Raw genomic sequence first — 13,242 nt, 5'->3', positions numbered from 1 at the left:
AAATAAAATATAAAATGCATCTTGAATTCTGCAAATACAAAGTAGATTGTCTTGCAACACTTAGGGCAGCTGGCAAATCATAGTTGCTTGGGATTTTGCTTTGGGTGTAAGTGGTGTGAGTGTGTATATCTTTTTTCTTTTCTTTTTTTTTTTTTACTTTTAAACAATACCCTGTTGCTGCCTGGGGTGTGTACAGCTTTAAGAAAGAGGCGTCTGTCTGAGAAATGACGTAGGAATGTTAATGAGTAACTCTTCAAGAAGAAAAAAAAAAATCTTCCTCACTGCACCATGTGTGGTAATAGGCTTGGCTGCCACACTATTTAAACAGAGGATATACTAAGGAACAAGGAGTATCAATGAGATCAAACAGGAGATGCCCCACCATCAATGAGAAGGGAGGACAGGCTGTGTCACCTTAGAGAACCCTTAACACAAAGGAAAAAGAACTCAGCTGTTACTTTTTTTTTTAGCAATTTTCTTATTTTTTAATTTACAGTTTTAAGGTTGCAGTTGCAGAGTTTAAGATTTTCTCAAGGATTAGGCTTGTGTAATTTTTTTTTTTTTTTACATTTTTAAAGATGTCATCTTTTTTATTGTCCAACATCTTAATGGTGACTTTGGTGATTGTTGTAAAGAGCAACGTGGCGGATGATAAAAAAATGAATATGTTAGTCCTTTTGCCCAAGGATGATAACTATATGTTCTCGATAAATAGGGTGAAGCCTGCTATTGACTATGCCATGAGGTCCGTAGAGAAGAATACCAGTCTCCTGCCAGGTTTTACGTTCAACGTCACGTATCAGGACTCAGACTGCGGCAACCAGGCGCTTTTTAGCCTGGTGGACACGGTGCTGAAGCAAGAGAAGCCGGACGCCATCCTGGGTCCGGTTTGCGAGTACGCCGCGGCGCCGGTGGCGAGGCTAGCCTCCCACTGGAACATTCCCATGATCTCGGCCGGGGCGCTGGCCACGGGGTTCATGCAGAAGTCCGAAGAGTACTCCCACCTAATCCGAGTGGCACCTGCCTACACCAAGATGGCCGAGGTGTTCTTAGCCATGTTTCGCTACCACAAGTGGAGCAAGGCGATGCTGCTGTATAGTGACGACAACCTAGAGCGGAACTGCTTTTTCACCTTGGAAGGGGTCCACACTGCCTTTAAGGAAGAAGGTTATCACATGTCTGTCTATAACTTTCACGAGACAAAGCATGTGGATCTGGAGGACATTGTGCACTCCATTCAGAATAAAGAAAGAGGTAAGTGAGCTGCTATGCGGAGAACAAGTTCATAGACTGGTCTCATTAACAGACAGACATGTCAATGAGATATCAAATTCCCCTGTCCTGTAATGATAGATCTTTTTCTTTCTTTTTTTTCCCTGCAGCTGCAATAGAATTTGTGAGAAGCAGTAAATCCTAACACTTCTCTTATCTTTTCTCACACATTAGCTGTGCTAACAATGACTAGTAGAACAACTTTAAAACTCTTTGCAGATTTGTGACTGTCATAAAGGTACCCTGTACAGTGAAAGGGCTATAAATTACTGTTAAGCAGGCTGTGGGTTGAAGAGAGTGTATAATTGCTGTAATTGCCTGTGGCATCCTGATATGTCTTATCGGAGCTCCACTGACAGAGGCTGTACTTATAAGACAAACTTTATTATAGAGAAAGCTGTGTTTGGATATAAAATTGTGACATTCCTAAACTGCCAATCCATTCCAATTCCTGTAGCTAGAATGTAAAAAAAGTGGGAACTAAGTTAAGCAGATAAGATAGGAAAAGGAATTTGTAAAGAGAGCCAACTAAAATCACTTTGCAGGACTCTGTGTAATCTGAATGATTGCAGGCTGACTGATTATCATAAACATAGGGTATCTTATCTGGCCATACACAGAAGGATCTGATCTGTTAAGATCCTCATTCTATTATCTCTTTACCCCACATGTATTTCCGTTGTTGCGTCCATGTCAGACTATCTTCCTGTTCTCTATGAGCAATTGGAAGCAACTTTGCTAATCTCTGTTTAATCAGCATAGGTCAATTGGTTGTAAAATTATAATCTTCCTGATTGCAAGCGGCGCAGATGCTGTTCTCCAGTTTAATCATACATACTCCATAAACTGGAAGAAATGGATGACTGTGCCAAAAACGTATTGATCATTTAGGGCTGAGGACATTAAAATAGATCCTTAACTGATTTGTGTACATCTAAAGGCGACTCAACTTTTCCCCCCAGTTCACTTATTTTTATCCGTGCAGTAAAGGCATGGGGAACAGTCAGTTAAAAAGAATTTCCAGCTTGCGTGCAAGTCTTTGCCACTAAGTTCCGCAGACTTTTATCCCATCAATGCTCTTACGTGCTCTGAAGATATCTGGGTTACTTTAGCATATGTTAGGATTTTTTGGTTAAGTAACTCTTAACCCTTATCATCCAGGGCATAAACCAGTGCTACCGTTGACAGCCTATGGCTTGTAATGATGGTAGGATAGATTAAATTAGGGTCTCTCAACCAGGGCTTCATGGAATGCTAGGGTTCCTCCAGAGCTTGCCCGGTGTTCCTTGAGCCATGAGCAACTTCTGCCTCTCAGATAAGTTCCTACTGACACCAGTGATCTTTTTAGCTATCTGTAGGGGGTAATTCTTTCCAATTACCACAAGTGGAAGGCACATTCGTCCCACCGACCATTACACTAATGTATCATGAGTTGTAGATATAGTCAGTTAAAAACAATTTCCAGCTTGCTTGCAAGTCTTTGCCACTAAGTTCTGCAGACTTTTATCCCATCAATGCCCTTACGTGCTCTGAAGATATCTGGGTTACTTTAGCATATGTTAAAAATTTTTGGTTAAGTAACCCTTATCATCCAGGGCATAAACCAGTGCTACCGTTGACAGCCTATGGCTTGTAATGATGGTAGGATAGATTAAATCAGGGTTTCTCAACCAGGGCTTCATGGAATGCTAGGGTTCCTCCAGAGCTTGCTAGGTATTCCTTGAGCCATTAGCTCCCATAAGTTCCCACTGACACCATTGTTTTTTTTTTAGCTATTTGTGGGGGGTAATTCTTCCAACTTACCAAAAGTGGAAGGCACATTCGTCCCACTGACCATTATACTAATGCAGTGTTTCCCAACTCCAGTCCTCAAGGCACACCAACAGGTCATGTTTTCAGGCTTTCCATTATTTTGCACAGGTGATTTGATCAGTTTCACTGCTTTAGTAATTACCACAGCAGTTTCATCTGAGGGAAATCCTGAAAACATGACCTGTTGGTGTGCCTTGAGGACTGGAGTTGGGAAACACTGTACTAATGTATCGTGAGTTGTAGATATAGTAATTTTTAGGGTTCCCTGAGATCGGAAGGCTATTTTCAAGGGTTGCAAAGGTTGGGTTAAATTTATATTTTAGATGATTTTCTGGCTACGTGTGATCTCATTTATATGGTTGGCTACAGACATAGCTACTATCATTGTAAAATCAGTTCCAGGGATGCTCTGCTGCTTGACCCATGTGCAAGAGCTTACCTTGTACAGTACGGGCTTAGAGAACGGCAGGACATCATGACCTGCTATGTAAAACTTATGACAAAGAAATTTGGAGTAACAGTAGAAGCAGCTGCACATGTCAACCAATCAGAATATTCGTTTCACTTTCCGAGTGAGTGAAAGATAGAACCTAACTGGTTGTCCATGTTAGCCATAGACTTGAGATGAGCGTCGCTAGTCATTTATATCCACTTTGGATGTCTGCAGCAGGAGTAGATACTGTCACTGTTCATGGGGGAGCAATTCAACAAACAGGTTCTAAAACTAATATTCTCCATGAGACTTTCTGGTGCTGTTAGTGTCCTCTTCATAGGAATACATGGGTTACTTGGCCAAAAAAACATTATTTATGACTGGTGGATCCTATCATACCTAAGTGTATGATTGTCATCTTCAGTCTATGGTCAATTCAGAGAGACATCAACTCTTTAACAATCTTTTTAATTTTCTTCTTGTCTTTGTACCCAATATTTCGAAGTATAATTTTATTTGATATTGAAATCATCTTTATTTTTTACTGCTTACAACAAATAAATAAATATATAGTTGAGCAATACCAGACAGATGAGAGATGTCATTGTGTTGTTGGTATGATTGGAAGCCTTTCTGAGGACAAAGCCAGGGACTGTGCCAAGGAAGCAGGGAAAGCCAGCTTCCAAAGAATGAGCCTTTCCTTATAACAGAATGTAAATGCCATGAAGGAACCCACAGCTCTCAATATGAGATTGAATGTTTAATTTGGGCATACACGTACCAATCATCAGCAAAGGTTTTTATTCTTTGCAACTGATAAATGGTTCTTGCATGTGATGTAAACGTTGAAGGTCAACAGATATCAATCATGAGGGTTGCATCTGTATATATATCGATGGTTCTCATACAGTTGCTTGCATCGTCATACAAATAATATGAGCAACCAGCGCCTATATTATCTGTCTGTATTTTTGACACAACCGTGGGCATCTATACCATATTGGGATACCCATAGCCGGCAACAAGACTTCAGGAGTTTGATCTGTGTGTGTATGAGAAACCTAAGGCACATTCTGACTTTTTGCGCTGTGTTCATAAAAACAGCCCTTGGCATATGCATTGCTTTAGATTAGATCTGTACACAGCCTCCCGCCGTTATGCCATGTTAACTCTTGCAGGCTTGGCAGCTGCACGTGCTTGGCATTCAGCAACAGGCATTTTCCATGTCTTCATTATGTGCGCTCCAGAAACCTATACCATGTACTTAGTTCTCAGCCAGCTGACCCGATACCAGGGCTAGTTGAGGAATTACAAGCATGGGAATGCAGGCACAGTACAGTGGGATATTCAGTACTGCTCGTCACCTCTGCGCGGGGTTGCCCAAGGAGAAGGCTCAATAGAGTTATGTGTTAACCTGAGTTATACAAGATAGGAGGCTGGAGTAAAATTGGAGAAACTGTAATTTAATTTTAACACCTAGTCAGACTCCTGTAGATTCCATAGTTTGGCAGTGTGTTTGTACATGTATTTATGTTTATGCAATCCTGTGCCAACAAAGAGCATATGCAGGCATTGCCAGGTCTTGTTACCTGTGTTAGTCAGCTACATGAGGTATGTTTTTATTTTTAGCACACCCAATCAGCACAAAGGTAGAGGTGCCTCTATATGAGGGCCGTTTAGGGCTCGTTCACACCAGTGGCCGTGTTATATCACTGGCGTGCGCCGCATTGGAAGTGGTGCCGATCGCATTGTTCATATTTTCCTTTTTTCAACTTTATTGAAATGATACAAAATTGCATTTCAATCATTCATCGTAGCGGGTTGCAGTGATGTGTACTGCATCACTACATGCTGCGGGGGAAAAAAGTAGTCCATGTCCTGTTTTTTAAGTGCACACAACTGCAGAAAAATTGCCTTGTCTATGCGGTGGGGATTGTGTTGGACAAGGCTGCCCAGTCCAACGTATAGAGCATTTTGTGAACAGGTCCTTTATAATGATCGCACACAATTTGTTATCTAATAGCTTTCCATCTAAATGGAACTTCAGTTTACTGGGCTCATCTAATTGTTGATGCCCTACTCATAAAAGAAATAGAAAATGAAGCCATTTTGTTGCCATTGCTTGGCGTGTCTGAATCAAGAACAAAAAAGAACCCTGCTTTCATTATACAAAACGACAAGATAAAATTCAAGGGTCAGTAAAGGTGAAGGAGGCAAAAATGGGGGTAGACATGCGTGTCTCCCACCGAACTCAAGTGAAAGCAGGGCTGGTGCAGGTAGGACATTTTTCTGTATGTTTAGTTTTGAAGATTAACTAATTTTAATATTAACAGCCTTGCCAGCTTTATAAATGAAACATAATTATTATTATTAGGTTATTATTTGGATCTAAACATTAACTACTAATAGAAACCCTTCTATCACTTCTATTTATACCACCCCCCCCCCTTTCCTATTTTTTTTTTAATCATCCGGGTGTTTATCATGTAATTTAGATATACGTTACTCTGCAATAAACCCTATAGGAAGAAATATTTTCGTTCCTTTGCTACACAATATTTGGCCACTAGCAATCATAGAATACCCTTTTTCTTTTTCCTCATATGATGAGGTCCAATCTGGAGTCTCCCATACGGGTTAATTGTGTGCTGATAAGATAGTGAGACCTGTTCTTTTCGATCGTCCCCAAGTGTGTCCTGACGAAGCGAAATGCGTTGACTCACAGGGGCTCACTGCTGTCCATTTGGTGTCAAACTTCTGTTCACATCACATCATGTATCTTTTTTTTTTATTATACTCTCATCCATCTTGCCTACAAAGTCCGACCCAGAGTCTTTGACTCTTCATTTTTTCACAGGACTCTGAAGGAACGTCACCTGGTATGCCGTTCCTTCAGAGCGCATGCGCCACTGACGTCACCGGCAGCTTCACAAGTAAATATCTCCCAAACGGTGCACATTTACAAGATATTTACTGTACGTATAGGTAAGCCTTTATTATAGGCTTATCTGTGGGTGAAAATCAACCAAGGGAGTTTACTCCCACTTTAAAAACTTGGAGGGAGTGGGCACTGGATTCTGATCCTTGGATAATAGATTAAAAGGTCTTAAGCAGGCCATACATGGGTCGAATTCCAGACAAATTTTCATTTGAAAATCAGAAATTGCATGCATTTTGTTATCTGATGGTGCCACCATTGATTTCAAAAGTTGACTAACCAAGCATTCAATTTCACCTCATGTTGCTACAGAAAAGAATATTTGTGGCTGGGAATCTTCTTTTCTTTCCAGGAATTTTCTTTTTTTTGCACACTTTCTTTTTTGATTCGATTTCTTGCATGATTCTCCCATCATTGCTTACAAAAACTTAAATTGTTCTAAAAATTTCCAACATGCCCGATCATTTAAATTTGATGGCCGCGTGAAAATCGGCCATTGGTGCAGCACACTAATGGTACGAAATTCAAACAAAAATTCTTAGTTAAGGTTTTAGAAAGAAATTATTTTCGAAATTCGACCCATGTAAACTTAGTTTGAGCTATATGGCCTAAGTTTGGCAGCTCTCTTACAAAGCAGGGGTCCCTACAAAAATAGGGGCCACCCAACATGAAAATATAGTTGAGCCAGAATGAGCACCAAACATTAATTATTAAAAATGTGAATATTTTTTATTTGCTCTGCAAAGGGCAACAGGAAAAAGAATAAGCATTCTAGTGGAACCTCGGATTTCAAGCATCCGTTCCAGGAGAATGTTAGTAATCCAAAGTACTCGCATATCAAAGCGAGTTTCCCCAATGAAGTCAATGGAAAATAATTTGTTCCGCATTGACATGGCATGCAATACCGCATGCGGCCAGACGCAGGGGGGCGCGGTAAGGGCATCGGAATCAACTGTAAAGGCCCGAGGACAGCATGGCTGACCCTGGCAAACCTCGAAAGGGCTCAGTAACGTAGTATTGCCGAACGGCTCAATCGCTCCTCACCTCAGGCCAAACACGGTACTGCACACCGCTTTGGCCTGAATCCTGCTTGTTTTGCGAGACAACACTCACAAACCGAGTTAGGATTTTTCAAAATACAGTGCTTGTATTGCGAAACACTCGTTAACTGCATTACTCGCAATCCGAGGTTCCACTGTATCTAATAGATACAGTGGTAATTGCTAAAACCCTGATAAAGTGGGGCTAGATGGGTGTTTTGGCCCCTGAAACGCATGACTACCTAATTTTTTTCTCTGTTACCCCTTGCGGAACAAATACCTTTGGACTCTCAACAACCTGTGTTTGGTGCTCCTTCTGGCTCAACCCCTTATATAGCATTAAATAATTGACAGCGTGTCCAACCTTCAAAACTTAAATTAAAAAGGTTTTGCTTAGACATACACTTTAAAACGACTTTGTCGCTAGCAGATATAAAGCATAGGCACCTAGGGTTGCCTTCTTATACCTTCCTCAACTTTCATTGCCATCTCTATGCGCAAATGACAAATTGTTCTGATCGGGCAAAGCTCTGGCTTGTCCGAGTAATTAGAGAAATTATTCACACCCTCCCACCTCCCAAAAGACCCTTTCAGCCAATGAGACAGTCCACCAAGGCGATGGGCTAATAGGAATGAGATGAGAGGCAGTTGAGAACAAAAAAGCTCCAATACTGCTTGGCGCTCTACCTAATCAGAGGGGCAAGAAGGCAACAACAGCTTCTGCAGGTATATTTCTTTTTGTGACTTAGCACTTTTAAAGTAAAGCTGTCATGAAAGACGTTTGGGGGCTACCACTGTTGACTTTTCTTCCTGAAAATTCTAATTGCTTGGCCAATATACAGACTCTCTTGCTTGGAACAAAGATGCGGATAAAGATGTCTGACTTCCCTGGTCCGTGGTCCACAGTCTTTGGGAACTCTACATGTACAGTGCAAAATTATAATGAATTATTCTTTCTCTATTTATCTTTTTGCATCATTCTGATAAAAGATTTAAAGTCTGAAGACTTCTCAATCAATGGACAACATTTTCCAACTAGCCCAGTTGACAATTTGTCCATTATGGTCAGATCTTTTACTTAAAGTATATTTGAACCCAAAAACAAAAAAATTTAATATAACATGTGCACCATAATCCAGAACGGTTACCATCATTTATCTATACTAAAGTCTTTTATGTCTGTGTCTGTATAAACAATGCTTTTGAACACCAGATTTTTGTTCTTCAGTAAGACTCAGAACAATGTCCAAGCTTCATTGGAAAAAGATCACAGTGACCAAGAAGAGTTCATGTTTCTTTAGCCTGCCCACTGTAGTCGGAAATCTGATTGATTTCTGTGGGTTTCTGCACTTTGCTCTCTAGTCTCTACCCTATTATATACAGTAAGCCTGTCTATGTTCTTTTTACTTTCATGTTCAGTTCCATATGGTATGATTATTTCAAGAGAATCAATTGAGTTTTTAATAACACATCGCCTAGTGTCCAGTCAGCCTTCATGCCTCTCTGCCCAAGAAGGGATCTGTAGAATCCCAGCCATACGCTGATACTGATCTCAGGAGAACGTCTTTCAAGCTGCTTTGAGGTGATAATGTCATTGACCCCAAAGCCTTAGAACAAGCTTGAACTTTCAGAAGTCAATGTCAGTTGCATACTTGCCAATTTTCTACATTTCCTCTGCCAAACAGCAGAGGGCATGAATATGAATTTGTTTTTCTAGAGTATATTAGCTGCTACAGGAAGTACTATACAGATCAGCATTTACAAAATAGGGTGTATGCTTTTTAGGTAATGATGTCATTGGTCAAGTAAAATTCAGCACCGTAACAAGCTTCAACTTCCCAATTCCAATTTCAGTAGTGTGCATGCAACCAACATGTCAAACAACAGGTTGTGTGAAGATGCATTGGGCTTGCCAGAGTATATTAGCTGATGTGTGCTTTACAGATCAGCAAGAATTCTGTTTTACAAGTGATGCTACTCGGGAAGAGCATGAGTTAAAAATCCAATGCTATAGAATTTTTTGCTTATTTGCAGTCCAGAAGTTAGGTAACTACTACTGCACCTAAAATGCAGGGGGCGTATCCCGTCAACTACAGTAGTTGTGGGTGGGACCATAACGCCCTACACACGTGGTCTCCTCTTTCACTAATGCCTGTGACCAGGCGGGGTCCTGTTCATATGAACTCAACATTAAGCCACCTTGTACTTTTAAGTGAACCGTAACCTGGTGCAGCTGTACCATACTACAGGCTCCACACTGTGTACCATTATGTCCCATGATACCGCACACCTTTCCCCACACAATCAAGAACCAAGCAACATTTTACTATACGTATGTCTCCAGTAGTAAACTCCAACTAAATTAAAATATCATCAAATTTTATTCATATATTAACAAATGTGACACATACAAATAGATTTAAAAAAACAAGTCACATTTCTCCCATGATCCTACTGTAGATGGAGGATGCTATATGGCTTGATCATCTGGTTTGTGATGTTGATGGCCCCTGGCAATTTTTGAATGCCATTTGAGGAGGAAATTTCTATTAAGAACCCTCTGGATGCCCCTTAATAATTGCCTTTTCGGTTCCTGCATTACCTACAGCCCAGGGCTTTATTTGGACTCCATAACCTATTTTTTCTCTTATGTGGATTATACCTTCTAAGCTATTCTTGAGCTTTTTATGTGGCACTGTAATCACGTGAGAAAGCTTATGACGTCCTGAAGAAGCGAGAGTTCCCGCAATATACGTTGACTCTATCACAGCGACCTTATTGACACTCTAAAGCAGGGGTCTCCAAACATTCTAAACAAAGGGCCGGTTTATTGTCCTTCAGACTCTTGGAGGGCCGGACTTTGGCCAGCGGGAGTGAAAATGTTCCTGGCATCAGTGGGAGTAAACATTTGGTATTAGGGGGAGGAATAGTGCCCCATTGCTAGTATTATAGGGGGGAATAGTGCCCCATTAGTGGTGTCAGTGGGAGAAATGGTGCTCCATTGTCGGTGTCAGAAGGCAGAATAGTGTCTTGTATCATTGGGAGGGATAGTGCTCCAAGGGCCGGATAAAGGCAAGCAAAGGGCCGCAGTTTGGAGACCACTGCTATAAAGCCCTGTACACACGATCGGTTTGTCTGTTGAAAATGAACCGATGGACCGGTTTCATCGGACAAACCGATCATGTGTGGGCCCCATCGGTTTGTTTTCCATCGGTGAAAAAAAATAGAACATGTTTTAAAATTTTCCTACGGATAACAAAATGATAGAAAAAAATTATCGTCTGTGTGGAAATCCATCGTTCGAAAATCCATGCATGCTCAGAATCAAGTCGACGCATGCTCGGAAGCATTGAACTTAATTTTTCTCAGCACGTCGTAGTGTTTTACGTCACCGCGTTTGGACACGATTGTATTTTTGACTGATGGTGTGTAGACAAGACTGATGAAAGTCAGCTTCATCGGATATCTGACGAAAAAATCCATCGGATTAGATTCCATCAGATATCCGATCGTGTGTACAGGGCTTTACAGGAATATCCAGGGACTGGTTGTTTGTGTGATCATGACCTCAAATGCTTATTAATGACTTGATTTTAATATCAATTTGTATGTATCACGATTGTTTTTAATATATAAATTAATAAAATGTGATGATCATTCTTTTGAATGAGTTGGGTTTACTACTGGAGGCATATGTAAAGTAAATTTTTTTGGTTTTTGGTCTTGATTTACATAAATAGGTATGATGTCTATATTTCACCAGTCCAGTTTTCCTATCACCTCACTCCCACTGATGGAATCATTGTGAACCTCCGGCATGCACAACTCATTTCTGAAATTCCTCCCGTATCTGCAGCTAGGTCCTGGAGATCTCCACCACACAGATTTGGTCCCGGATGCTAGGGCACTGGCTGCTAGGGAGGGAATCATAAATCGATCCCCTCGCTATACAGAGAACCAGTTACCCCTGCTGGTACTGTCCTGCTTTCTGGCTGCTATCTCATTCCCTTGTGTTTGTTTCCCCCTAGTAACTACATGTCCTCCACTTCACCCTACGTGTATGTAACAGGCAACACCATTTACCACCATGCAGTAAGTAGCAAGTTCAGACCAAGCATGGAACAAATATTGAACTTTCTCTGCAGTAGAGTCCAACCATGTAAACAACAAATGGGAACTGTCCTCCACATCTGTCTAAATACGGGCTGCTCAGTGCATACCTTCCCAAGGTGAGAGTTCATAAATGTGGCAGTCCTCTGAACAGAGCCTTTCCCCTTTTTATTAAAAGCAAAGGGGAGTGCAGAACCCAGACATGCCTGGGCAAATACAAAGCCCTGCTTAACCCTTTTCCACCTGGGCAGCCTGAGCAAATTACCTACCGAACCAAAAAATACTTGTAAGCACCTGCTTAAATGCTTGTATCATGTTCTCTTCTCTGCCTAAAGTGGTTGTAAAGGCTCAAGGTTTTTTTACCCTTATGTATTCTATGCATGAAGGTAAAACATCAACAACTCTGTGCAGCAGCCCCCCCCCAGCCCCCCTAATACTTACCTGAGCCCCATGGTGATCCAGCAATGTGCACAGGAGCCTCGGTTCTCCAGGCACTCTCCCTCCTCATTGGCTGAGTCATTGGCTCCTGTCTGTGTCAATCACAGCCAGTGACCCAATGAGGAGAGAGAGGGGGTGGGGCTGAGCCATGGCTCTGTGTGTTAATAGACACGCAGAGCAGCAGTTCAGAAGCGAGCCTGCTCAGGTGCATCCAGAGCAAGCTGCTTGCTCTGGGGGCAGGAGGACAGGGCCAAGATTGCTGGCGGGAGTCCCGGGAAGAGGAGGATCAGTGCTGCTCTGTGCAAAACCACTGCACAGAGTAGGTAACTATGACATGTATTTTTAAATTGCCTTTAATATCACTTTAACTGGTTGAATGTAGGGCATTCAAGGATGGGTTGATTTCAATAAAAGACAAGAAATCTACCTAATTTTTGTGAACACTCAAAGTTTTTTTCACACTGCTGGATCTTTAGACCTTGATTGATGGGTTATAGTGCCACCTGCAGGAGTAGGATTAAAGATCTAGCTGTGTCCTACAATAAATGCAGAGAAAATAATTTTGGCAGTGAATAAAAAATGCCATCTTCTTAAGTAAACAACTTAATTTTTCACTTTACAAATAGGAAAATCTGTTTTAGCTTTTGCATTATCAGTACTATATTATCTATATGCCATTTTTTTCTATTGCTTCTCTTCAGCATTAGGAAGTGATGAATGTGGTGCTGCCATCTGAGGGTAGTGATGTAATCATTCCCTCACAGGAAGTTGTATGTAGGAACTACTATTAGTTTTTGTGAGGAATTGTGCATGTAATAGGATGTCAGTCTATCCTCACTCTAGTCCTCCCCCTTTCACGGTTTTATCAACCACTTGTTACTTCTTTTACTAAATGCAATTGCCTTGTAAATGAGAAGAGAGAACATCTGTCCATTATATCGGAATTAGGGAAATTTTGGTTCCAAGACTAAGGGGTCGAAGTTTGGTGAAAGGAAGTGGTTCACCCAAGGTTGCCGTGGAATCTGATCAAAAATGGTGGCCTCAATTTTACCATGGATCATGACTTGGGTAACCCAGTTACAGATATTAGTTTGGATAAAAGGTTTAATACATATGTAAATAATCTGACAATGGTAAGCACTCCAGGCATTTTAAATTGTTTGTCCCAACGCTTATAACTTTTTACTTTTCCTGGACAG

General features: G+C 41.1%; 1 protein-coding gene across 2 annotated transcripts in view; it reads left to right on the top strand.

Annotated features, from left to right (window-relative positions):
• The first annotated feature begins 265 nt into the window (after positions 1-265).
• The window catches only part of NPR3 (natriuretic peptide receptor 3), a 146,648-nt gene continuing 133,671 nt past the window's right edge, over positions 266-13,242 (top strand). For both annotated transcript variants that reach the window (XM_040338068.1, XM_040338059.1), the window contains exon 1: positions 266-1,254. In XM_040338068.1, the coding sequence (XP_040194002.1) occupies positions 579-1,254 (676 nt within the window). In that variant the 5' untranslated portion in view covers positions 266-578. The remainder of the gene's footprint in view (positions 1,255-13,242) is intronic.

The sequence above is a fragment of the Rana temporaria genome, chromosome 1 (genome assembly GCF_905171775.1).
Source record: "Rana temporaria chromosome 1, aRanTem1.1, whole genome shotgun sequence".
Lineage (NCBI taxonomy): Eukaryota > Metazoa > Chordata > Amphibia > Anura > Ranidae > Rana > Rana temporaria.
The sequence above is the reverse complement of the archived record's forward strand: the minus strand, read 5'-3'. Positions and strand labels throughout refer to the sequence as shown.